Source organism: Mytilus galloprovincialis, chromosome 2 (genome assembly GCF_965363235.1).
Source record: "Mytilus galloprovincialis chromosome 2, xbMytGall1.hap1.1, whole genome shotgun sequence".
NCBI classification, from domain to species: Eukaryota; Metazoa; Mollusca; class Bivalvia; order Mytilida; family Mytilidae; genus Mytilus; species Mytilus galloprovincialis.
In genome coordinates, this window is record NC_134839.1 from 80,962,976 (window position 1) to 80,990,622 (window position 27,647).

Genomic DNA, 27,647 nt, shown 5'->3' on the forward strand with positions numbered 1-27,647 from the left:
TAGGTGTCCGTTTCGTTTCCGTTTTGTATCTGTTACATGTCCATTATTCATCCTTTGGAAGATAATAGAGAATTTTTTAAGTCTTGCTGATGAATAGTATAATAAAGAGCAAAGGGTTTTTTATTATTCGTTGTTGTACAAAAAAAAAATTATTTACCTGAATTGTTTAAGGTTGTTCCTTGCAGATGATATTGCTTTAAACTTCTGCCAAGCATCATCCAGAATGGCTGTTACTACTTCTTCATTTATTGTATCACCAACTGTAAAACACGAAATCAAAAGTTAAAACAGATAATGTTAATGCTGACAAAATATGAATAAGTCTCTTTCAAGACACAAGTGATAAAACATGTGTTAGGTGAGATGTTTCCAGGACATGTGTGAAAAAAAACATGTATTGGATGAAAGAACAGACAGGTGATTGCAATAGAGTGCACAGTAAGTTAGAGTATAATAATTTCTCAAACCTCTAAACCCCATTTACATTAAATAATTTAATTTTGGATGTAATGTTATCTTCTGGTTGGCTTACGTCGTTGTGTTTATCAGATCATAGACATAATTTATTCATGTGACCATTATGTCATCAACGTTTTTTCATGGTTAACTCCTGTTTAAAATGGAATTTGGAATTCAATTATAAGAAATAACTGTAATATTTTATCTGTCTTATTCAAAATAACGTAAACAAAAATGTTGCTCACACAGGTTATTCGGTGTGCACCACATTTTTTATGTCATTTCTTCATAGACAGAAAAAATATCACAGTCATTCCTTAAATATAAACATAAAGCATTAACAAACCTATCTGCTGGGTCAATGGTGGCAATGTATTCTTCTCTCTCAAAACATACTTCACCAAAACAGCCTAAAACAGGAATACATCTATTCTTAATTACAAAGTTGATGAGCATTTAGAACCAACAATTGAATAAGGTACCTGTTAATTTCCTAAACTAAAGCATTATTTTATCTTTATTACTGAAACCCAATATAAGTATGTAGTGTTAGCTTTGTCTCTTTTTTTCAGGAGGGTAGTTATAAGGATATTCAAGAAGAGAATAAGAGAATAAAAGGACAAAAATATCTTTAAGTGCCACCCTTGGAAAACTGGAGAAAAATTATACTTCACAATCTGTTCTTATCTTCAACTAGTGATAGATAATCATGCAGAATTTTATTAATATTTTAAAGATGACACAAACTAGCTATCTCTCTCTATATATATATAAATAGTATTTAGTAAAAGTCTTCATACGATTAGTCAGAAACCACCCTCTTTTGAATATTTGTCAAATTTCTATGTTTATAACATACATACTGACAATGTTTCAATACTTTTCAAGTTATCATCCATTCTGGGATTACCTTTGTATTCATATATCATAACTCTTATAAGAGCACAAATTGACCTTTTACAAGATTTCTCAGGAATAATGTTTATATTAATTTGTAGACTTTACCATAGCTTTAAGTAGTCATAAAATTCTGGAAAAAGTCTACATTGTGTATCATTAAGTTTTAATAGGTTCTCACCTTAACTTGTTCTTCTTTATCACTCTTAATCCTGGTCCCATACACAGAATAAACAAACATTATTAGACAGAATATATCATCTAATGTGCAGGATCTGTAAATAAACCATTCAAATAATATTAAAATATTTTTTTGTATATTTTGTAATTCCAATAGTCTCTATATACATGTACTGTGGATTCATTATTATACCTTGGATACCAATTTTCGTGGATTTCGTGCATGGGTACAGGTAAAGCTTGAAATTTCTAATGAATGACAAATTTTTGTATAGGCTTGTATGTAGACCTTGGCAAAACCACGAAATTAAATATCCAGGAATACATAAGATTTCCTTTTATATCCATGAAAATAAATATCCAGGAATACAATAGATTTCCTTTATCCACGAAATTAAATATCCAGGAATATGTAACATTTCCTTTATCCACGAAAATAAATATCCAGGAATACGTAAGATTTCCTTTATCCACGAAAATAAATATCCAGGAATACATAAGATTTCCTTTATCCACGAAATTAAATATCCAGGAATACGTAACATTTCCTTTATCCATGAAATTAAATATCCAGGAATACGTAAGATTTCCTTTATCCACGAAAATAAATATCCAGGAATACATAAGATTTCCTTTATCCACGAAATTAAATATCCAGGAATACGTAAGATTTCCTTTATCCACGAAAATAAATATCCAGGAATACATAAGATTTCCTTTATCCACGAAATTAAATATCCAGGAATACGTAAGATTTCCTTTATCCACGAAATTAAATATCCAGGAATACGTAACATTTCCTTTATCCATGAAATTAAATATCCAGGAATACATAAGATTTCCTTTATCCACGAAATTAAATATCCAGGAATACGTAAGATTTCCTTTATCCACGAAAATAAATATCCAGGAATACAATAGATTTCCTTTATCCACGAAATTAAATATCCAGGAATACGTAAGATTTCCTTTATCCACGAAAATAAATATCCAGGAATACATAAGATTTCCTTTATCCATGAAAATAAATATCCAGGAATACATAAGATTTCCTTTATCCACAAAAATAAATGAATCCACAATAAACCATGTATATTTAGTCACTTTTTGGTGAAAATTAACAAATTCAGATTTTTTTCTTGTAAAGCAAATACCAACATTACTTGACTAGTCTCTACTTGTCCTGTATACATTTAATTCAACAAAATGTTTAAATAATAAAGGAAAATCAAGGGTTCCACTGAACTATGTGTCTACCCTGTGATTGCTGCTGTCAGTGTAAAAGAGAAATGTTCACAGTAAAAAGTGAGCCTATTTATCAGTAAAATACAGGATTTAAAAAATTCTCAAACTTTCATTTAAGTTGCTATTTCTTGATTTGGAAGATAAGCTTCTGTCCAAATTTCATAAATAATCTTGAAAGGAAAATGCTAAGTATGTTATGACATTTCAGTCATACATTACAATCAATTCTCATGGTAAGATTGTTTGTGAAAAGGGCCCAACATCCTTTGCCAACAATTCAATCATAAGAATCAGCTGTCACTAATCTGTTTTATTTTCTGGTTTTAAGACCTAAACAAGATCTCCTAGTTTTTTTTGTGATATTTAACACCTTAAAAAATTTGCAGGCAGACATTTCATTGGTTGACATACTTATCAGAACAGAAAGTAAAACAGACTATTGTTAGATTCAAGCTTGGGCACAGGATTTGTATTTCAATCAAGAGAACAAATGAAGCTGACTTGATCAAAGTTTTATTTCAACATCATTGTAAGCAATGGTTACCAACATTCTTATTAAACAAGAATGTGACTAAATCTGTTTGTATATCAAAAGTAGATATTTGGGTTTGTTATTTTACCTTTCAGTTGTTGACTTCTCTGTCTCTGTGATAATAAGTCTGTATATCTCTTCTAAAGGATCTGTCTCATCACTGTAACCCTGTATTAACAGTTTCTCAATCCCAGATAGACTGTCTAATTGTTGTTGTCTCTGACTTTTTAACAACTGGAAGACTGCCATAGAAACTTGTAACGTATTGATGTGTTTAAGAATCATGTCATATTTCCCCCTAAAAATATAAATTGAATCAGCCCTTAGATTAGTTACCATTTTCAATTCTGTCCAGTAGAACCATTGTTGCTGAAATTTACAAATTTTAATATAAAACTGTTTTAAATCTGTATCAATTTTTATTTATATTGATTATTTTATTGTGTTGTTTATTTCACAGAGGCAAAACCAATGGGTGTACAGGTTACTAAGGGGTGTTAAAATACCCAAATCTACAGATATGAACATAGATAACAAATTTATCTCTGAATGTTGTTTGTATCTGGCAATTTATAGAGATTTTCTGACAAAAAAGTGTAACGTGAAAGCAATGTTTGTTTTCCAAACATTCCAAAAAATTTGGAAATGTGCAATATTTTTTACCATCTGTAGAATATACATCCTTTGGTAGAACCCTGCAGGCAGTCATACATTTTTAATCAAGAGACGGAGAAAATAGAATAAATCAAATTTGGAGCTGAAGGTTGTGAGTGTTACACCATAGACAATGTGAAGTCAATGTGGGTACTTTGCATATTGCATAACTATGTAACTATACCTAGTCCTGTTCATTGAAGTGATAGATAAATGATAAATTTTAATGTGCGTATTGTTATGTGTTTACTTTTCTACATTGGCTAGAGGTATAGGGGGAGGGTTGAGATCTCATAAACATGTTTAACCCCGCCGCAATTTTGCGCCTGTCCCAAGTCAGGAGCCTCTGGCCTTTGTTAGTTTTGTATGATTTTTTATTTTAGTTTCTTGTGTAAAATTCGAAGTTTAGTTTGACGTCTATTATCACTGTACTAGTATACATATTTTTTAAGGGGCCAGCTGAAGGTCGCCTATGGGTGCAGGAGTTTCTCGCTATATTGAAGACCCATTGGTGGCCTTAGGCTGTTTTTTGCTCTATAGTTTGGTTGTTGTCGCTTTGACACATTCCCCATTTCCTTTCTCAATTTTACATGTACTATGATGAATGCCAATGAAAGTCATAATAGAATAAAAGTGTTAATGAATTACATATTCAGTTACAATCATCATGGATAATCTACAGAATTCTATCTTTCATTGAAAACAACCATGGAACTTATGAAAATGCATGTGAAGTATCCTAGGGTAATGGTTAACAGAAGGGATTTTTTAGCAACATATATTAGCCAACTAAAATATGAGAAACAGTTTAGGTCGTAGATAAAATGATATGAACTAAAAACATTCAAAAGCTAAATCATTATACTTTTCAACCTTATTAAAAAACTTGGCTATAAACTCACTTGAAAAGAGAAAGAGTATTTTCCAACTGATCTGCAGTAACTCGTCCAGGCTTGCCTGTAAGCTTTAATGGTAAATTTTCTTTTGAAGCTATGTCTACCAACTGTCTGTTTACTTCCATCAAACCTTCCTTTATAAAAAATGATGTACATTTTTGTACTTTTATTATCATTTTTGGATACACTGGTCAAAGAATATAATAGTGCATATAAAGTCAAAGAGTTTTTTTTTATTAGTGCCAATAACGACATCCACAATTTGCAGAAAATACAAAATCAACATTATAGAACTAACAGTTAAATCCTGAGGTCATTTTAAAAAGATTTCACCAATCTTTAAAATCAACATTTATTGCATAATATCAAATAGTAAATTTCATAGAATACAACTGACTCCAACAGTTTTGAGAATTTTCTACTGAGAGTAATCTATTGACAACCTGTTTACATTTAATTTACTACAAATATCACAAGCCCCAAAGTAAAATGTTAAAATCCTACTTTTAGTTTCATGTCTTATATTTCACAACCAAAGATTTTTTTCTAAAAAGAAATCACAAAGCAATTTAGACTATGTTCTCATACAATAGCTACATTGTATATGTTTCTACACATAGGGGAAACAATCAATATTAGTCAGTGATGTTTTCATAGAAGGAAAAAGTATGTATGCTAATGATGCTAGCTGTTACTTTTCTCATTATTTTATAAATCTGCTTCACTAACCAGACAGACTATAAACAGATCTGTACATTGAAGAAACTTACCTTTACTTTATTTGTTAGAAGTGGCTGTAAATGTTGTTGGTTGTGTCCATTAAAAGAAGCTAGACACCCAGGTAAGACAGTTGAGGAAGCATCTCTGAAATATTTACATATTCTATTATCAACTAAAGAAAGCGAATAATAACTTAGAAAAAGATAGATCCCAGATTTAATTAAAGAACCTTAGTGAGCACGCTCACATACCCCACGTCCCCACATTGTCATTGGAGAAATTAAATAAGTATAAGAAAAAATATTGAATAATAATTTCCTGTCAATATACACATCTACATAGTATGTCCTTATTATCTACAAAATTTCATGAAATTCTGTTGTGTGTTTTCAGAGGAGTTGAGATGACAAACTGTTGCAGAAGTACATTGAAGCAAATAAGTTCAAAGGGGCATAACTCCTAGAAATAAAATTGAATCGTAATTTCCCGTCGATATGCACAACTACATAATATGTCCTTTTCATATAAAAAGATTTCGTGAAATTCTGTTGTGTGGTTTGAGAGGAGTTGTGATGACAAACTGTTGCAGTAGTACATTAAGTAAATAAGTTCAAAGGGGCGTAACTCCTAGAAATAAAATTGAATCCCAATTTCCCGTCGATATGCACAACTACATAGTATGTCCTTATTATCTGAAAAGTTTTCGTGAAATTCTGTTGTGTGGTTTGAGAGGAGTTGCGATGACAAACTGTTGCAGTAGTACATTAAAGTAAATGAGTTCAAAGGCGCATAACTCCTAGAAAAAAAATTGAATTGCAATTTCCCGTCGATATGCACAACTACATAGTATGTCCTTATTATCTGAAAAGGTTTCGTGAAATTCTGTTGTGTGGTTTGAGAGGAGTTGCGATGACAAACTGTTGCAGTAGTACATTAAAGTAAATAAGTTCAAAGGCGCGTAACTCCTAGAAAAAAACTTGAATCGCAATTTCCCGTCGATATGCACAACTACATAGTATGTCCTTATTATCTGAAAAGGTTTCGTGAAATTCTGTTGTGTGGTTTGAGAGGAGTTGCGATGACAAGAAACAGGACTGACGGACTGACGGACGGACTGACGGAAGGATGGACGGACTGACGGACGGTACGACGGACTGACGGGTCAAAAACATTATACCCTGTGCAACTTTGTTGCATGGGTTCGTTGCGGAGGGGGTATAATTAAAGGTCTTAAAAGACTTGATTTACAATCAAGGCATATAGTTTCCAAGTGAACTCTTTGTTTCAACATGAAAGAGAGGAGAAGCATCCAATGGTGGCTTAAATAATAAAACAATAAAAAGTAAATAAATAAAGTATGATAGTCTATCTCTTAAGTTAGGAACATAAAAAATAATCAGATAAAAGTATGGATCAAAGACACAAAGGGTCACTATACAACAATACTAAAATAGTTAATAATTTGATCTGTTCTATATAAGTGGTTACCAAAATAGAATGTAGTATAATTTGATTTTTTGTGTTTTTAATGCCACTTTTAAGTACTGCTTTTGTGCTATTTCTTGGCAGCCAGTTTTTATTGGTGGAGGAAGACAGAGTGCCCAGAGAAAACCACCGGCATTCAAGATGAAAACTGAAATCCTAGTCAATTAAGATTGGAGTCGAGTACACCCACACAATTAGGGCTCGACACAAAATCTCAGTGTTCACTGGCTAGTGATTACAGTAGTAACTACTTAGACCTTAAAACAATCGTGCCCCTTCAATAGTAGCATGAGATATTCATTTATTTCTAAGCAAAACAAAGAAAACTTCATTTTACATGGAGAGATAAAACAGTAATGACCCATCATTTCATTGACCTGTGTACATGTCAATGACAAAGTGATGATCTACCATTTAACTTATGTATGCATATGAAATAGTTATGATCCATCAGTTAAGGAATTTATGTAAATGACTTAGTGATGAAATATCACTAAACTAAATTATATTCATGAGTTTAAGTTGAAATATTACTTTATCCACTTGTTTACATGGCATATAGTTAACATACTTCTTATATGTGTAAGTGTTGATTTATCACATTACTAACTTGTGTACATGCCACAGTGATGATCTATCACATTACTTACTTGTGTACATGACACAGTGATGATCTATCACATTACTTACTTGTTAACATGACATAGTGATGATCTATCACATTACTTACTTGTGTACATGACACAGTGATGACCTATCACATTACTTACTTGTGTACATGACACAGTGATGACCTATCACATTACTTACTTGTGTACATGACACAGTGATGACCTATCACATTACTAACTTGTGTACATGACACAGTGATGATCTATCACATTACGAACTTGTGTACATGACACAGTGATGATCTATCACATTACTAACTTGTGTACATGACACAGTGATGATCTTTCACATTTATTACTTGTGTACATGACACAGTGATGATCTATCACATTTGAACTTGTGTACATGACACAGGGATGACCTATCACATTACTAACTTGTGTACATGACACAGTGATGACCTATCACATTACTTACTTGTGTACATGACACAGTGATGACCTATTACATAACTTAATTGTGTACATAACACAGTGATGACCTATCACATTACTTACTTGTGTACATGACATAGTGATGACCTATCATATTACTTACTTGTGTACATGACACAGTGATGACCTATCACATTACTTACTTGTGTACATGACACAGTGATGATCTATCACATTACTTACTTGTGTACATGACACAGTGATGACCTATCACATTACTTACTTGTGTAAATGACACAGTGATGACCTATCACATTACTAACTTGTGTACATGCAACCAAATACGGACGATGTTTTCAGTGACCTTAGGGGATTCACCGACTTTCCCCTCAATCCCACGGATAACCAAATTCCATTTTCTTCCCCACACCTCCAATTTCAGACGTTCATTCGCCTCCTCGGCAATGAGTGACTCCAAGTTGGGGATTTTAGAATTGTGAATATCATGGAGCTCACCATTGGCAAACTCGGCCTGGTTTTCAAGAACTTTAAGAAAAGGGGCTTGGGTTTACTGCTCCGCAGGTGAAAGGTATGCTATTTACAGCAGTACATAGATTGCCGAATGGTCCTGAAAAGAAACGCAATATAATCCTTAGGCTATCAAACTTGATAGATAGGGATGATATCCTTAGTGCTGCCACAAAACTGCCTAGGGGGTGCGGATACAGTGTGGTACCGGACCTCCCACCCTCACTTGCAGCTCGTCGCGGTGAACTCCTGGCAGAGAGAAGCAAGATGTCCAATGAGGAAAAAAGAAAATTCAGACTTGTGTACCTGAAAGATCCACCTTTCGTCCAACTCGTAAAGAAAAGATCATAAACATTACGCGTAGAGATCGTTTTGAAAATCAAATAATTATCGCTCACAAGACTTATTGGAACATTGTAATAAAAATGATGCTACTTTTTCTTTTTTTTTTTTCTTTCACCTTTAGTTACTTTTTTTGTTAGCTTGTTTATATTTTTATTTTAAATGTACCTTTTCTCTTTATTTAGTTTTGTACTGCGCCAGGCAAAATTATATGTAACACTATTTGTGTTAATCGTGAGTTCTCCTCTCAGTATTGACTTTTTTTTAACGTAAATAGTGGGTGTGGCATAGTTGTACATTTCACATTCCTGTAGGCGGAGTCTTGTGTATTCATAATGTAAACATTTGGATACTCGGAATCTCTCTATAGTCTTGTTCTGCTACAACCACACAACACAATGGAAGCCTCCGTGGATAAACACATGTTATTATTTAATCACAAGTCTCGTCACATAAGTGCTGTTTACAGGTAAAAACAATAAGAACAGGGTTTACCCTTCCACCTAAGTCCTACACATGCATCTTTTGATTTATTTATTATTTTCAAATTTCAGATCCCGAATTCATACAATAAGTGTTATTTATATTTATATGATTTGTTCAATACTATAATAAACAGATAAATATCTATTTGTTTTAGATACAATCAGATTACGGATAAAACTTAATCTAGGTAACAAGGTATGGTCTCCGTTTATTTACGCATTATGCTACCAATTTTGGAGTGAGCTGCAAAACCATAATATATAGTTTTAAGTAACTAGAAACATTTAGAACTTTTTCAAAATCAACTCCTACATTGAATGGCAGCTTAGACCAAAGTTGAGCATGCTGACTGCTTTTGATGCTTAAATGCATTATTTATCTTGTGTTTTCATGTTGACAAAATGCTGATCTGTTTACTGCATTCTGCTTCTGCTGCTTTAGTTTAAGCTTTGTTTTTGTGATAGCATGTTGCTTGTTATGTTTATTTGCTTGCTGCATGTTATGCTTATGATTTATTTAACTGTTTGTTGCTCATGCATGACGAGTAGTAGTAAAGTTCTGTTTACATGTGTGTATTGTCCATATTTTACATGTATTCACTGTTTAGTTTAAAAGTTGTTAAATCATGGCCTTAACAAATGCTTAAGGGGCTTGTAAAATTTGCACATTCATTATAAAGTGAATTTTGTGTTTTGTTATACCAACAATATTAGGGATTTAGGGGAATTGTATATATGTTTAATTAATTTTGGCTATATAGTTTTCTACAGTTTATGAGGAGAAAATGATTTACCTGCAGATCTGTTATCAAAATTCTTACTATACCAGGACCATAACTATTACTTAATGAATTTGAACAACTTATTCATGGTCTTGCAAATTTGGTTACTATTTATAATGACCCGGAAGGGGGGGAGTAAAAAGGGAGGGAATTCAAAAGGGTGGGGAGTTATTATTTTGAAAACCCTGAATTGCTACCAAGCTTATTGTGATCTTATTTACTTTATATATTTTTTACAGATGTCTAAATGTATGATATTTTTTATTTGTCAGTATGTTAAAAAACCAGGAATGACATACCATCATAGTATACTTAAAACATTTGACTGTTGGATAGAGTTACATATCACACCTATTGAACTGTTTGATAAATGACTAGTTTGAAAATAGGATCTCTTAACTGTAGGGGTCTGTCAGAGGAGGTGAAGAGAAGAGATTTTTTTTCAAGATATAGGAAAAGATATGATATAATTATATTAACAGATACACATTGTACTAAAGAAAAAGAAAAGCAGTGGGCACATGAGTGGGGGTATAAGGCATTCTTTAGCTCTGGTTCCAGCCGCTCAAGAGGGGTAGCAATTCTAATAAAAAATAGTTTTACATTTACTATTCACCAAGAAAAAAAGGATCAGGAAGGCAATTTTATCATTCTAGATATGACCATTCAAGATTATCGACTTTCTCTTGTTGCAATATATGGTCCCAATGGGGACTCTCCAGCTTTTTTTGAAAATATAAAAGGTCTAGTATCTGGTATAAAAAATAGCTCCATAATTATGGCTGGAGACTGGAATGTGGTGCAAGACTTTGATAAGGACACCTCACATTATAGTGCTAAAAACAATATAAGAGCACATGATAAAATTTTAGATATGATAGAGTCCCTGGACCTTGTTGATATATGGCGAGCATTAAATCCAGATACAAAAAGATTTACATGGCGTGGTCCTGGGCTTAAGCAAAGCCGTTTGGATTACTTTTTGATTTCATCTGATCTTGAACCATTTGTAAAAAATGTAGACATGGATATAAGTTACAGGTCTGATCATTCTCCAGTGTACCTTACCTTACAGTTTTACAATCAAATTAAAGGTAAAGGCACATGGAAGTTTAATAATAGCTTACTACATGATATGGTATATGTAACTGAAATAAAAAATTGCATAAGGGAAACTATAAATCAATACTCTCTGCCTGGGAATGACCTAGAAACAGAATTATCAGTAAACCCACACATGTTTTGGGAACTCTTAAAATGTATGATAAGAGGGAAAACAATATCATATGCCAGTTATATAAAAAAGAAAAACACAAAAACTGAAAATGATTTAGAACTCAAGCTAGCTAAATTACTTGAAAATTATGAAATAGACCCCTCAGAATTATTAAATTCAGAAATTAAAATTTTAGAAAATGAACTTGTTCAACACAGAGAGAAAATAGTAACAGGTATTATGGCAAGAGCAAAGGCAAGATGGGTAGCAGAAGGTGAAAAATGTACTAACTATTTTTGTAATCTTGAAAAAAGAAATTATAATGAAAAGATAATTCCAAAATTAATTAATGATAATGGGGAGGAAATTTTCAACCAAAGTGAAATTTTAGAAGAACAAAAATCATTTTATGAAAAACTTTACTCCTCAACAAATCCTATTCTTCATCAAGAACATAAAAATCTATTTTTTGATGAAAATAATCCTTTTATCCGCAAACTTTCTGATGAACAGAGGTTACAGGCAGAGGGTAATTTGAATACTAATGAATGCTTAAAAACATTGAAAAATATGAAAAATGGTAAATCCCCAGGGATGGATGGATTTACAACAGAATTTTATAAATTTTTTTGGATAGACCTCCATGAGTTTATTATAAAATCTTTTAATTATAGCTTAGAAACTGGATCTTTTTCGGTTAGTCAGAAACAAGGAGTAATAACATGCATTCCAAAAGAGGGTAAATCAAAATTTCAATTAAAAAACTGGAGACCTATCACTTTATTAAATGTTGATACAAAAATTGCATCAGCTGCATTAGCAAATAGAATAAAACCTTTTCTTGGGGATATAATTAGTGAAACACAACAAGGTTTCATAAAGGGGAGGTATATTGGAGAATGTACCAGGCTTATTTTTGACATTATGGAAAAGGCAGAAGATGATAATCTACCAGGTCTTTTACTTTTATTAGACTTTGAGAAAGCTTTTGATACTCTTGAGTGGTCATTTATAGACTTGGCTTTGTCTTTTCTAGGATTCGGTCCTATTTTCTGTAGATGGGTCAAGACCTTATATTCAGAATCTCAGAGCTGTATTATAAATAATGGACATTGCTCTCAATTTTTTAATATTGGTCGGGGTGTTAGACAAGGTGATCCTCTATCTCCATATCTCTTTATATTATCTTTAGAACTTATGAGTGCTGCACTTAAAAATAACCCAGATATAAATGGTATGAAAATAAATGATTCTGAGTATCTACTAAGCCAGTATGCAGATGACTCATGTCTCTTATTAGACGAGGATGAGAAATCTTTAGATAAATGTTTATATACTTTAGAAAAATTTTCTGAGTGTGCGGGACTTAGGGCTAATTTTGATAAAACAGAAGCCATATGGATTGGGTCAAAGATTCACTCAAGGGATAAACTAACAACTACAAGAAATTTGAACTGGAATCATTCAGGAAAATTTAAACTTTTAGGAATAAAATTTGATCTGTTCAGTGAAAATAAAACGCTTGTAAATTTTGAAGAAAAAATAAAAAAAATACAGAGCCTGCTAAATTCCTGGGTTTATAGAGATTTAACATATATGGGAAAGATCACTGTCATTAAATCACTAGCTCTTCCTATTCTAATTCAATCATTGACAGTTTTGCCAAATCCTCCGGATGATAAAATAAAAGAAATTCAAAATATTTTTTTTAGTTTCTTGTGGTCAGGAAAACCAGACAAGATTAAAAGAAAAGTTATGATAGGGTTATTTGAAAATGGGGGGTTGAAAATGCCAGATATAAGATCCTTTTGTTATTCATTAAAGATGACATGGATAAATAAACTTTTAGACCCCTTGAATATATCCCCATGGAAAACATTGTTAATAGATCAATACAACAGATTAGGAGCAGACAAAATATGGTTGATGACCCCTGATGGTATCCAAAAGATTTCTTCAAATTTTAATAATTTCTGGAAAGATATTTTACTAAACTGGAATATTCTAAACACTGTGACTAATGGCACTGCTGAAGGGATCATGAAACAATCCATATGGCTAAACAAGAGTTTGAAAATTAATAATAAAACTGTCTTTTACCAGAGGTGGGTTGAATCAGGAGTTTTCTTTATAGGTGATTTACTTGATGAAAACAGTAATTTTTTTACTTTAAAAGAATTCTGCGAAAAATATAATCTTAATATTAATTTCTTGGAATACCATTCTTTGCTGCATATGATACCAAAAGACTGGAAAAATTTAATCACTACTTCAGAGAAAATTACTCACATATCTAGCGATAAATTTGAATTTATAAAAAACAATAAAAAGTCATGTCAGTTCTTTTATAAAAAATTCTTGTCAATGTATACAGAACGTCCTACAAAACAAGAAGACAAAATGTGTAAGGAACTAGGCACTCATATAGAAAATTGGGATTTCTTTTATAGTTTACCTTTTTGTTGCACTAAAAACAACAAATTTAGTATGTTCCAGTTTAAGATTTTACATAGAACTCTCGCTACAAATGCATTATTGCAGAAATACGGGTTAAAAGAAACTAACTTATGTAGTTTCTGTAATGAAACTAAAGAAACTATAAGTCACCTTTTCTGGGAATGTATGCTAGTTAGAAATTTGTGGTTAGAAATTGCAGCACTTTTTCTAGTTGAAAATAATTTAACTTTAATTCTTAATGTGGAAAATATTGTTCTTGGGTCAGAGTCTTGGGATATTTCCCTAAACTTATTCACTATTCTGGTTAAATATTATATTTATACATGTCGCTTTAATACTTCATTACCGACTCTTAAAGGTGTCATAGCTATGATTAAAAATTCCTACCAAATAGAAAAAATATCTACCTCCTTTTACAGATCCCCTAGAGCAAGAGAGAAATTTGATAGTAAATGGGAATTAATTAAAAACTTAGTTCACATGTGAGGAGAGATCTTTCTATGTATGTACTTACTTAAGGCTTTATAATAGTTCATGTAGAATTAATAATATGTTGATGCACATCACAACTGGACAGTGATTTGTGTGCATCTTAAAAGTACTATCTATGTTTATTGCTATTGTTATATATATATATTGATATACTAGTTTTTGTTTGATTGTATCTGAATTATCTCCCCTTGACTTAGGTTGACATTTATTATGTGACTCTGTCCAACATGTTGTCCAATATGTTATCTGTTAATGATCTCTGGTGGCGTCTCCTGGTACCTCTCATGTTTTACATCACTGTATAGGCAGTGATGCATGTGGCTATAGGAGAGGGCTGATGCAATCATTAACCTTATCAGCATATTCAGGTATTCTAATCCAGAGTGATAAAGGATGTGTATGATCCAGTAGAAAATTTAGAACAATTAGCATAACTAACTTTTTAATTTTAGACTGTTATTGAAAAATTTAATATCATTATATGTATTATGAATTAATTATATAATTATGTATCACAATATATGCTTGGTGTATTTTCAGATGAAATAAAAATAAATTACAAAAAAAAAACTTGTGTACATGACACAGTGATGATCTATCACATTACTAACTTGTGTACAAGACACAGTGATGATCTTTCACATTTATTACTTGTGTACATGACACAGTGATGATCTATCACATTACTTACTTGTGTACATAACACAGAGATGACCTATCACATTACTAACTTGTGTACATGACACAGTGATGATCCATCATATTACAAACTTGTGTACATGACACAGTGATGACCTATCACATTACTTACTTGTGTACATGTCACAGTGATGACCTATCACATTTATTACTTGTGTACATGACACAGTGATGATCTATCACATAACGAACTTGCGTACATGACACAGTGATGACCTATCACATTACTAACTTGTGTACATGACACAGTAATGACCTATCACATTACTTACTTGTGTATATGACACAGTGATGACCTATCACATTACTTACTTGTGTACATGACACAGTGATGACCTATCACATTACTAACTTGTGTACATGACACAGTGATTATCTATCACATTACGAACTTGTGTACATGACACAGTGATGACCTATCACATTACTAACTTGTGTACATGACACAGTGATGACCCATCACATTACTAACTTGTGTACATGACACAGTGATGACCCATCACATTACTAACTTGTGTACATGACACAGTGATGTGTACATGACAGTGATGATCTATCACATTACTAACTTGTGTACATGACACACTGATGATCTATCACATTACTTACTTTTGTACATGACACAGTGATGATCTATCACATTACTTACTTGTTTACATGACATAGTGATGACCTATCATTTTATTAACTTGTGTACATGACATAGTGATGATCTATCACATTACTTCCAAGCATTTGTGACATTAAGTTGGCATATCAGTTTAACAACTTTTTTACATGACATAGAGTTGACATGTTACTTACTTGTGTACATGACATAGTGATGACATGTCAATAAGGACATCATTGTTATGGCCTGGTAATCTTGGGAATACACTAGCAATTCTATCAAACAAAGTTTCTGTCTGGTGTGTACATGATGATCCTATGTCTAAGGTTCTATCAACAAATACAATGGAGGCCTTATTTTGTGTTGACTGCAAAAAACCACCACATTGTTAAAAAGAATCATTCAATGAATAAGGTTTAGGTCAAATAAAACTTTCACACTTACATTTAAAACTTATTATGATTGAGAAACAAACCTAGTCAGAAAAACGTCACATTAACCAATGAACTATGATAAAGAGATAAAGGTCATATTAACACTTTCAAATCATATGCCTAAACAAAAATCCCAGCACAAAAGCATCTGTTTACAAGATATGGATTATGTTCAACTTTCTGAAATGTGAAACTTTATAGAATAGGTTAATGGACTCTTTGCAATATAGCATCCCAATGTCTTGAATTCTGCTAATCAATAAATGAAAGTAGATGTGAAAAATATCCATAAAGTAATGCAGCAGATTGAATGTATATAGTTTTGCAAAATTCTTTGTCCATGATAGTTTGTATTTCAAGTTACACTGCATTCATGTCCAGTGCACGATGATTAATCAATATTGTAGACATCGCAATATCTACAATGTTAACACGATATTGTGTCAACATTGTTTGCATTGTTTGAACCCTTATGTATTGTTTACATCGTTGACATAGTTAACATCGCGATGTATACAATCTAGAAAAAATATATTGTGTTTACATTGTTTACATCGCGATGTATACAATGTTAACACCATGTTGTGTCAACATCGTATACATTGTTTCAACCCTTATATATTGTTTACATCGTTGACATAGTTAACATTGTGATGTATACTATGTTAACACACAACATCGTATAAATTATTTGAACCCTTATGTATTGTTTACATCGTTGACATTGTTAACATCATGATGTATACAATCTAGAAAAAATATATTGTGTTTACATTGTTTACATCGCGATGTATACAATGTTAACACGATGTTGTGTCAACATCGTATACATTGTTTGAACTCTTATATATTGTTTACATTGTTGACATCGTTATCATCGCGATGTATACAATGTTTACACGATATTGTGTGTACATCGTTTACATTGTCTTAACTCTTATATATTGTTTACATCGTTGACATCGTAAACATCGTTTTGTATACAATGTTAAAAAGATTTTGTGTTTACATCGCCATATAAACTATGTTGACACTATTTTGTGTTAAATTAAAGCTATAACATCACATTTAATTAAAATATTTGTTGTTAAAAAAAACATAAAAATGCAAACTGTATATATGTAGTCGACAAACTTCATTGAATAATTATTATATGAATGGATAAAAAAACTTTTTTTTATTGATATTGTCAACATCACAATGTATACGATGTGAACGATGTAAATGATGTATAAACAATATTCAAACATCACGATATAAACGATGTTAACGATGTAAACAGAAAGTTATAGAGTCGATATACAACATAAACACGATGTTGACACGATATTGTCAACATTGTGATGTATACGATGTGAATGGTGTAAACACAAAGGTAAAGACTTGGTTCACAACAACAATACGATGTTGACGATGTAAAAACGATATTGTCAACATCACGATGTATACGATGTGAACTATGTAAACAGAAAGGTATGGACTTGGTTCACAACATCTATATGATGTTGACGATGTAAAAACTATATTGTCAACATCATGATGTATACAATGTGAATGATGTAAACAGAAAGGTATGGACTCTATATTCAACATAAACACGATGTTGACACGATATTGTTTACATCACGATGTATACGATGTGAACGATGTAAACACAAAGATTAAGACTTGGGTCACAACATTTATACAATGTTGACAATGTAAAAACGATATTGTCAACATCACGATGCATACGATGTCAACGATGTAAACAGAAAGTTATAGAGTCAATATACAACATAAACACGATGTTGACAGGAATTGTTAACATAACGAATATACGATGTGACAAAGGTACAGAACATAAAGATAACACAATAACGACACTATAAAGTTGACATTGCGATGTTGACAATATCGACAAAACATCATGCACTGGACATACTTCTTACACTGGGCAGCAGTTTTCAAATCATCAGAGGAAATTTTCAGTTGTGCATCTGTTAAAAACGCTAGCATGCTTACATTTTCTATATATAACTCTCTATTCTAAGTGTAAGAAAAATGCAAAAGACCTTTTAAACCAAGCTAATCCAGTAATAAAGATAATACTTTATTTAGCTGACCTTACAATGGTTAAATGCTATGGAAAAAGTAAGACAAGTTAAATCATCAGACTGAAACATTGTTATTGTAATTGTAATGAGGCAAACCTTTCGTCTTGTTTTAGCTGGAGCATAATTAGCCAATTCAGTAGCCAAGATCCTACTAGTTGGTCCTATAGAGTAGCAGTCTTCACTGACAGCTAATTCTGACAATAAACTGTCAATACTAGAAACAAATGTCTGAAAATCAAAACAAACAAATCAATGGCAATAAAAATAAATTCATATCAGTTACAGCAGATTCCATTGAGTGTGTAGCCAAAGGTAATATCTTTGGTTAGCTTGCTTGTTAGCTGAACCGTGAAGTCATTGTTACGGAATCCGTTGTAATTGGCAAACTAAATTGAATTTATTTACATTTTATCCATCAGATAATCATGTGAAACCTTTAAGAATGATTATTTAAAGGGTCTGTTGATACAGCATGATGGTTGACAGTTAACACACTAAAATGTTAGACCAAATAATTTGATTCTAAGAAAAGAACCATGAGAAACTATAAATATCAGTCCCTTTGAGTCCCTTTTAGCTTGGAGACTGAAACCTATATCAAGAAGAAGCTATGGAAAAATATCCAAAAACCAAAGAAAAGTTTTCAGTCCTTTTAACCCCTTATCATGCTTATAGCTTGGAGATTGAAAACTTTTTCAAGCCGAAGACACGGAAAAATACTCCAAACCAAATTATGATTTCTAGCCCTTCTTTTAACCCTTTTTTTCAATCTCCACGCTTTTGGTGTACATAAATGACCTACTTCAATAACTAATTCCTTATGGCTGTTACATACATGTATCATAAAGCACAAACTGGACCATGTTACATAAAAACATAAACTAAAAGATGAACTTTTGAATCATAGAAATGAAATCCACAGCTGTAAATAACTTACTTTGAACCAAATCTGTAGATCAGCTGGTAGACAGGTCATGTCAAGGTCATTTAAACATTCCAAATGTTTCTTCTCTGTCTTTAAAATTGAAACAATAATACAAAATAACATTATAAATATACCAAACACTATTTTGATGAGCTATTAAACACCAAATGGGTTTTCACATATGTCCATATCAAAGATCTAGGACATCTTCCATAAGATTTCAAAATACTTCATTTGTACAAGAAAGATAAAACACATGATTTGGAACATTACAAGTAAAACTTGAAATTGAAAATATGTCAGAGTTAAGTAATAAGTTAGGGTCTTCATTAGTAAAATTCCAATAAATTTCCTAATATGCACAATGTAAAACAAATTTTCTTTAAATTTATAAGGAATTACTAAAAACATTTATTTTAGTCTTAAGTCAAGAAGCATCCTTTATAAAAGGTTATATTGTGAACATCCATTGCAGTAATGCCCTTCATAAAAGGTTAATACTGAAAAGATCCCTGCAGAAAAGTCACCTTCATAAAAGGTTAAAACTGAGAACACTAATTGCAGAAGTGCCCTTCATTACAGGTTACTAATTGGTCTTCAACAAAGAAGCAGAACACTGTATATTAAGCACTTGTTAAATATTTCAACTAATCAGACATGATTAATTTCTGCACTATGTATGCATTTGTTAAAACCCTGGTTCAATAAATAACTGTACCTATTTCAAACATGTTAATTTCTGACAACTACTAAAAATAAGGAATAAAAGTTATCAATGCATGCATAAATGCAGTCTAGTGTAAAATGCTTAGAACTTAACATTATCAATACTGTGGATTCATTATTATTCATTGGATATCAATTTTCGTGGATTTCATGGGTAAATGGAAGCCTTGAATTTTAAAAATGTTCAATTAATTGCAAATCTGCTGTATAATTATTAGCAGCCTTTTGAAAAACCACAAAATCAAGTATCCACAAATATGCAAGTCTTCATCAATCCACGAAAACTGGTACCCACGAAAATAAATTAATACACAGTAATTAGTTGAAAGCTAATCATGAGCATACCTTTTTACTAGCATGTTGTATTCTGAGCTGTTTGACATCTGTTTCTATCAAGGGGAATAACTCTGTAAATGCTGGTGTTATAAATACATTATTGCTTATACAAGACATCAGAACAGGTATATGCTTTATCTCAGCTGTGTAATTCTGAAAAAATAAGCACTTTTTAATGTAAAAAATAACTATATTTGCACGTTTGATAACAATGGAACATACTTATGACATTAGATGTAATAACAATAAGTCCTAGCTGAAAATAACAGAATACCATTAAATTAATTAGACATGTACTACTCATCTAAGTTATTCAAGATTTGAGATATATGAAAAACATATTTCTCCTACCTGATAGTCCTCACAATAAAGTTTTACAAGGATCACATAAACTTACATCATCTATAAGCCATGAAAATAGAGTCAAGGTCAGTCAGATGAAACCTATCAGAAAGGGCTTATTCTCATTTCGCCTTAGATGTCAAAATTATTACATGTATATAAAATTAATCCCAGTTTGCCTTAGTACAAATTTTCAGGTTAAAATAAAACTACGGCGAAATGGGAACTTGTGTAAACAATGGAATTAACTTATTCTTTGTTTGTATTGCAATTATGTTTGATATGTGTTATTTTAATGTCAAAATCAGTCTTGAAATACTTTTTAAAAGATTTTTTTTTTTTGTGTCTTTCCAATGTCTCTCTTTTTGAATAATTCTTTTAAGACTTTAGAGTGGCTCATCTTTTTTTAAATGCATTTTTAAATTAGAAAACTAATAATGTACATGTAATTAAGAATCACATGAGAGAAAAGCATTAATACAAAAAGCACAAAAATTATTTTCATAAACATAAATAAATATTATTATCGCTATTTTGTGCATTTTTCCTTTGATCTTTTTTTGTGATAATTTTCATATCATGCTTCTCGCTTGAGATGGAAACATTATCGCTAGAAACTAAGGAGGCCACGTGGCGTTGCTAACGAAATTGACATGAAATTGACAACGTCCTCATAGGTAAAATAGCGATAAACAGATTATCATTGGTCATCTCAACTCGATTGCTTTTCTCACTTTCGCTGTACTAGCTCAAGCGAGAAAATCAATCTCGTTGAGATGATCAACGATAATCTATAAATATATAATGATAGTATTTTACATATAAATGGGAAGTTTTTAAAATAACTTTCTTAAACTATCCTGGATTTGTACCAAATTTGGACAGAAGCTTGTTTATGATCATAAGATATAGTATACAGAAGTAAATTTTGTAAGATGAAATATTCAATTTTTTTCAGTATTTTACATATAAATGGACTTTTTGTTTCTGCAAGAAAACATTACATTCACTCAGAGGTTAAATTTTTAAAAATTTTGATAATTTTTTTTATACTATCCAGGATTTTTACCAAACTTAGACAGAAGGTTGTTTGTTATCAAAAGCTAGTATCTAGAAAGAAATTAAGTTAAAATTTTATTCTTTATTTCGGCGTATTTTACTTGTGAATGGACTAATAGCTTTTTTTTCTAGATGCATTACATATAGTCTGCAGTTAAAGTTTTCAAAACATTTATTATAGATGCATTACATATAGTCTGCAGTAAGTTTTCAAAACATTTATTAGATTCATAAACTATCCTGTTGTTTTACAAAACTTCGACAATCAAAAGTTAGTATAGAGAGGAATATCTTTATTATTTTTTTCCTCAATTTTGTTGAGGCTGCGATTAACATCAAAAGTAGGCAAGACACCAGGGGTGGTGTTCTCTACAGTATCCTAAGATTCATCCTAAGTCATAGATAAGACCAATTTTAGGATGCACTTAGGATCGACTTAGGACACTCTTAAGTTGCGTCTCGAAGCTATCTCAAATGCATCTTATGTTAGGACGTCCTATACATATCCTATGTGCGAAAGTCTAAATAGTTAAAGTAATGGTTTGATAAAACATTTATTACAGACAAAACCAATTAATAAAATTGTTTATAAAATTTTGTATTAACATGTATTTAATTAAATGCATGATTTCAAATGTAATAATAAAATAATATTAAATAGGATTTTGATATAAACTGTAAAACAATTTGTTTTGAAATTAGAATATTAAAATCGTAGTGTCATCGTATAATAAAAACGCGAAGTTCAAAGTTGAAAATCATGCACGATTTCTTTATACGAGTTAATAACCGATGGTGCATTACTTTTCATGTTCATCTTCACGTAAAAAATGAAAAAAAGGCATGCACAAAGTTAGGATGAAGATATGATGATCTTAAGACACCTAATTAGGTGTCCAAAGTTAGGACGAAAAATGTGATATATCCTAAGTTAGGAGAGCTTCGAGAACACGACTTAGGACAAAGACTAGTCATAAGATGGTCTTAGGACACATCCTAATCCTAAGATAACTTCGAGAACACCACCCCAGGTTCAACGGAATCCTTACACATTTAATATACAATAAGCAGGTTTTTTTTATTCATTTTTTTATTATTATTAAAGTTTCTGTTTTAAAAGTCTGTTGGAAAACATGTTTTTTTTCTTCTATTAAACCTATTTGTGTGTTGCATAATGTATAAAAAGGATAATTCTGAGGATAACTAGATTATTTAGATTTTTCTAACTGCATAAAATAAAAAAAAAGTTTCAACTTCTATTAAATATGAAACAAACAATATTTCAAGAGAAGCAACTTTTCTACTGAAAAATGTTATATTTTAGATTTTTCCTGATTTCACAACTTTTGAAATCATAAAAATGGTCACTTTAATTAAAAATAATAATTCAAGAAAAACAATTTCCTAATTGCATAAAAACAGAAGTTTAATTAGTTTATCTAATATTTTTATCTAAATTCACATTTTGCATTAATTCAATTCCCATCTGGCCGTAGTATATTTTTTACCTTTTTTACCTGGAATTTCCAGTTAAGGCGAAATGAGAACACACCTCAGAAAGACATGTAAACCTTAAAATAATTCCATTCACCAAATATAGCTGATGTAAAGTATCTGAGAAATGGACCTAATCATGTAACTTTAACCTTGTTTACTGATCCATGAAATGAGATTGAGGTCAAATAAAACCTGTCTAATGGAAATTTAAACCTTGCAAGGAACCTATAAACTAAATTTAAACATTGATATAGCTATCCTATTACTCATACTAAGTGAGAACTTCACATGACAAAAAAACAAAAAAACTTATGTAAATGAGGTCTAGGACAAAGGATATATGACAGAAAGACAAATGAAATTCCAGGTCTTTTATGCTCTGAAATATAAAGCTTTATACATATAAATGCTGCCATCACTGCTGCATGATTATCATCTCTATGACTTGAATAAGAGATTTTTTTTTATTAATATTGAGACAAAAACTTTGCAAATGACTGTCTCTACTTTTTGGAAGAAATCAATTGACTTTTGGCCTTCAAAAGCCAATAGCTGGAGGTTTATCATTTCCAATGGGTAAGTTAACTCAACAACTCTCTCAACTATCAAACATAGTTATCAGCTTTTGAAATAATATCTATATTAATTGTTTACCATATTTTCCATCCATTCTAAGAGATCTTCTTCAAATGCATCAAAAATGGAATGTGTGTCACCATCATAGCTTCCGGATTTTTTGAAGAGATGCATTCTTGGAGTCACTGCTGTTATTATGATGACATACTGAAAATGACTAGCCTGAATTATATCTTGGATTATTTCCCTTGTTATCACTTCTTCTAAGCAGCTACTTGTAATAAATACAGCTTTCTTTTGATGACTCTGGGCACTCTGTCAAATAAATTAAACATAGTTTAACATGCTGAATATACAAAGTATGTTTTATTAGATACATAACATTGTATTTTTAGATTATATTATTATAAAATCTTAACATGACGATGACATTAGTAAAACCTTGTAATTGAGATTAAAAATACATAGGAATAACTACAGTAGAATAAGATGACTTAACAAGACATCATTTTTGCTTAATAGAGGTGCCCCTTTTAGGAGGGTTGACTTATGTTAGCCCTTGTTTTATGACTGATTAATGTATAATCATTTTGAAAATGATTATAATCATATATTCAATCACCCTTGTTTTATGACTGATTAATGTATAATCATTAATGATTATAATCATATATTCAATCACCCTTGTTTTATGACTGATTAATGTATAATCATTAATATTCAATCACCCTTGTTTTATGACTGATTAATGTATAATCATTAATGATTATAATCATATATTCAATCACCCTTGTTTTATGACTGATGAATGTATAATTATTAATGATTATAATCAAATATTCAATCATGTTTACCTCAAAAGATGAAAATTCTTTAACATCAACAGCTCCTGCTTCAGTAAGGGCAGACAACCCACCATTCCAATGAAGGACTTCTGCACATGCATTGTCTATAAATACAACAGCCTTGTTAACATCTATAAATACTTCCTTCCAGACTTCACTTGATACCATTGATATTGTCTTCATTTTCCTTTCATTTATATACCTGTGATAGAATTAATAAATGTATTAATAAAGATATACAGTGTCTGAGGTTTATTGTTTTCCAAATGTTGTTGGAAAATAGGTGTGCTTCAAAGTTAGGGATTGTTTATTTGAATTTTTAATATTAAATCTGACATAAGACATAATCAGACATCATGACCATGATGGCAAAATTCCAAGGAACGTAATGCCTAAATGGCAAAGACTAAATTACTTTGATTTCTTCCTAATTCATAACAGTCTGCACAGAAAACTTTTTCATCTTCTAGTCCGGAAACTAAATATCAAAACTTGTCCTTATATGACTATATTAAATTTTGAAAATTTTCACTTGTCCGAATCAATATTTACTAGTCTGGGGCATCGGACTAGTGGCTAACCGTGCAGACTGCATAACCTTAAATTAAGCAGTCAATCAGTAAACATAAAATATGTAAAATACATGGATCTATGAATTTAATGTTTTGATACTTCACCAGAATGTATAAGTATGTATAAGTATTCTTCCACTTACAGTCTGTGTTTTTGTACATGTAAGATGTATTTATACTTCATATTGATATGATGACTGTTGAGCTCTTTATCTGATTTTTATAGTTTCAATGAACTTATGTTAATTGTTGTACTGTTCATGCTGATACACCATTGTCTCATGTTACATGAGTGTTGTCATCTTCAATTTACATGTAGTTCAACCCTGCCCCATTCTGTATGTTCCTGTCTTAAGTCAGGAGCCTATAATTAAGTGATTGTTGTTTGTTGTAGCATATTTACCTGACGATATCAGGATATTGGTATTTAGTCAAATCTTAACCGGAATTTGTGACACAATTAGAATTCTAAAATTTATAAAACGTAAACAACATGTCGAAATATTTAGGCTTTAAAATAAATATATTTTTGGATAAGATAATGCAAGCACACGAGGTGTATAGTGTCTTATACGATTACAGGTTTGTAATGTTTAACAACCATATTATATCACTGTGTAAACACGTTAATTATGAGCTTTTAAAGTCAAGTAGTTCGAGCATTTTTCTGAGTAAGTGTTAAAAATTTCAAACAAATATTCTTTACTGTGGTTAGCATTCATTAGTCGTCAGTATTTATAGATTAACAACTTATGGTTATATTGATAATTTAGAATCTTCCTTGAAGGTGGCAGACAAATTCGCAGCTAAATAATTCGATTGATGTGTCATTTGTATACAAGAGTTATATTCCTTTGAACTATGAGTCTATGTTTAATTTCATAAAGTCAATATGTTGATTGTCTACCTTGAACAGGGTTATAATTTTATCTTATACATGTAGTTTTTTTTATTGAATTCAAAATCGTTACAAAATCTGTAATGTACTAGATACTTGCATTATTCATTAGTTTATCAAAGACATTTATTCATATCTAGAATTTCTTTTATTTATTTTGAAATGTTTAAAATTAATATACCAATATAAAGAATTATTTTGTTATCTTATTAATATGTTTTTTGTTATCTGAAAGCATTCTTACTGTGTTTATACGTCAAAAATAAGCAAGGTCAAATCTACCTTCATCACAACTAACTTTCTTAGAGTGAAGAGACAAACTGCTCTAAATCACAGATCACAGGCACTCGTTTCAGAGAGTTGTCTCATTACCAATCATACATTACCACATACTTTTATCTTTATTGTTATGATGGTGGAAATTTATTATATAACACAAACTAAAGTTGGCATAGTATAAAAACAAGGGTATAACATAAGCTTTAATGAGCTTTTAACTGACAGTATTTGTACATGTATACCTGCCAAATATTTATGGAGAGAGGTACATTTTGTAATTATTACATTATACATATATCATATGTAAAATGAGGGTCATAATGGGGGTACCTTCATCATGTTCATGACGAAATACAGTGAAAATTCTAGCTAAATGACATCAAAAGTAATTTTTGGTGCATGACGATAAAATGTACACTTTCTTTTAGACGATAAAAAAGTCAACTGGGTTTGACAAATCATGTTCATTTTTTTCCAAAAATAAAGGCAATGATAATTATTTGAGAAATCTGTCCAATCACGATAAGGATATTTTAGCAAATCACAGTAATATTTTAACCAATTTTATGCTGAAAGTAGCCGTAATTACTGTTTGACGCCTGACAATTAATGGCAATACTATCATCATACATCTATATTATTCCTGAATAGAACTGATATAGTCATGATAGAAGGGCACATTGACCCTCCTATTTACTAATTTAACTGTCACTTCAGTGTCACACTAACACAGATTTGACAATACATGTTTCTTCAGTGATGCACTGATATTACTATTGCTGTATACTACTATTCCTGTAACTATAACATACATCATGTACATGACATATGTTATCATTGTCTAGATAGTAGTCGAAGACGGGGCCAACTATTTGAAAATACAAAACCTACAAACAGTGTGTGTCAGCTCGAAGTTATTACTTTTGTATGAATTCATTTATAAGTATAAAATTAAACTAAGATTTTCCAAGGACTTATAATATTAATTCTAACATGACGTCCTTCAAACGCTTTGAGTACACACCCGTGGTAAAATATGAATATATTGGTTGGGCTGTTCTGATTGTACTCCCACGTCATATGATTGTTTATGGATGGAGTACACGACGTCATAGAATGATAACGTAATAGTTTAAGCATTTTTCGGGAAAATACACGCTTCTGATACCGAAAATCATCACCAGAATGAAACGTAAACAAACAATACTAAAATGTGGTATAAGCCCTTTTTTATATACATAGAAGATATATAAGTAAATTATCATTAAAATTCATCCAAATCTATCTAAATATATTATTGTAAATAGTTTGAGCATGTCACTAAATCTGTTTGCTCC

The 27,647-nt window shown here is 31.1% G+C and overlaps 1 protein-coding gene across 2 annotated transcripts in view; it reads right to left on the reverse strand.

Annotated features, from left to right (window-relative positions):
• The window catches only part of LOC143064556 (sec1 family domain-containing protein 2-like), a 33,324-nt gene that overhangs the window by 5,339 nt on the left and 338 nt on the right, over positions 1 to 27,647 (reverse strand). The window contains exons 1-13 of one of the 2 annotated variants that reach the window (XM_076237462.1): positions 25,277 to 25,332; positions 24,571 to 24,763; positions 23,795 to 24,031; positions 20,252 to 20,395; positions 19,193 to 19,270; positions 18,352 to 18,483; positions 15,920 to 16,092; positions 5,634 to 5,727; positions 4,870 to 4,997; positions 3,402 to 3,611; positions 1,538 to 1,631; positions 806 to 869; positions 158 to 260 (exon numbers count right to left, since the gene is read on the reverse strand). In XM_076237462.1, coding sequence (XP_076093577.1) covers positions 158 to 260; positions 806 to 869; positions 1,538 to 1,631; positions 3,402 to 3,611; positions 4,870 to 4,997; positions 5,634 to 5,727; positions 15,920 to 16,092; positions 18,352 to 18,483; positions 19,193 to 19,270; positions 20,252 to 20,395; positions 23,795 to 24,031; positions 24,571 to 24,763; positions 25,277 to 25,317 — 1,691 coding nt within the window. In that variant the 5' untranslated portion in view covers positions 25,318 to 25,332. Of the gene's footprint in view, positions 1 to 157; positions 261 to 805; positions 870 to 1,537; positions 1,632 to 3,401; positions 3,612 to 4,869; positions 4,998 to 5,633; positions 5,728 to 15,919; positions 16,093 to 18,351; positions 18,484 to 19,192; positions 19,271 to 20,251; positions 20,396 to 23,794; positions 24,032 to 24,570; positions 24,764 to 25,276; positions 25,333 to 27,647 lie in introns of those variants that run through there. The other variant, XM_076237463.1, reaches the window with a different exon arrangement.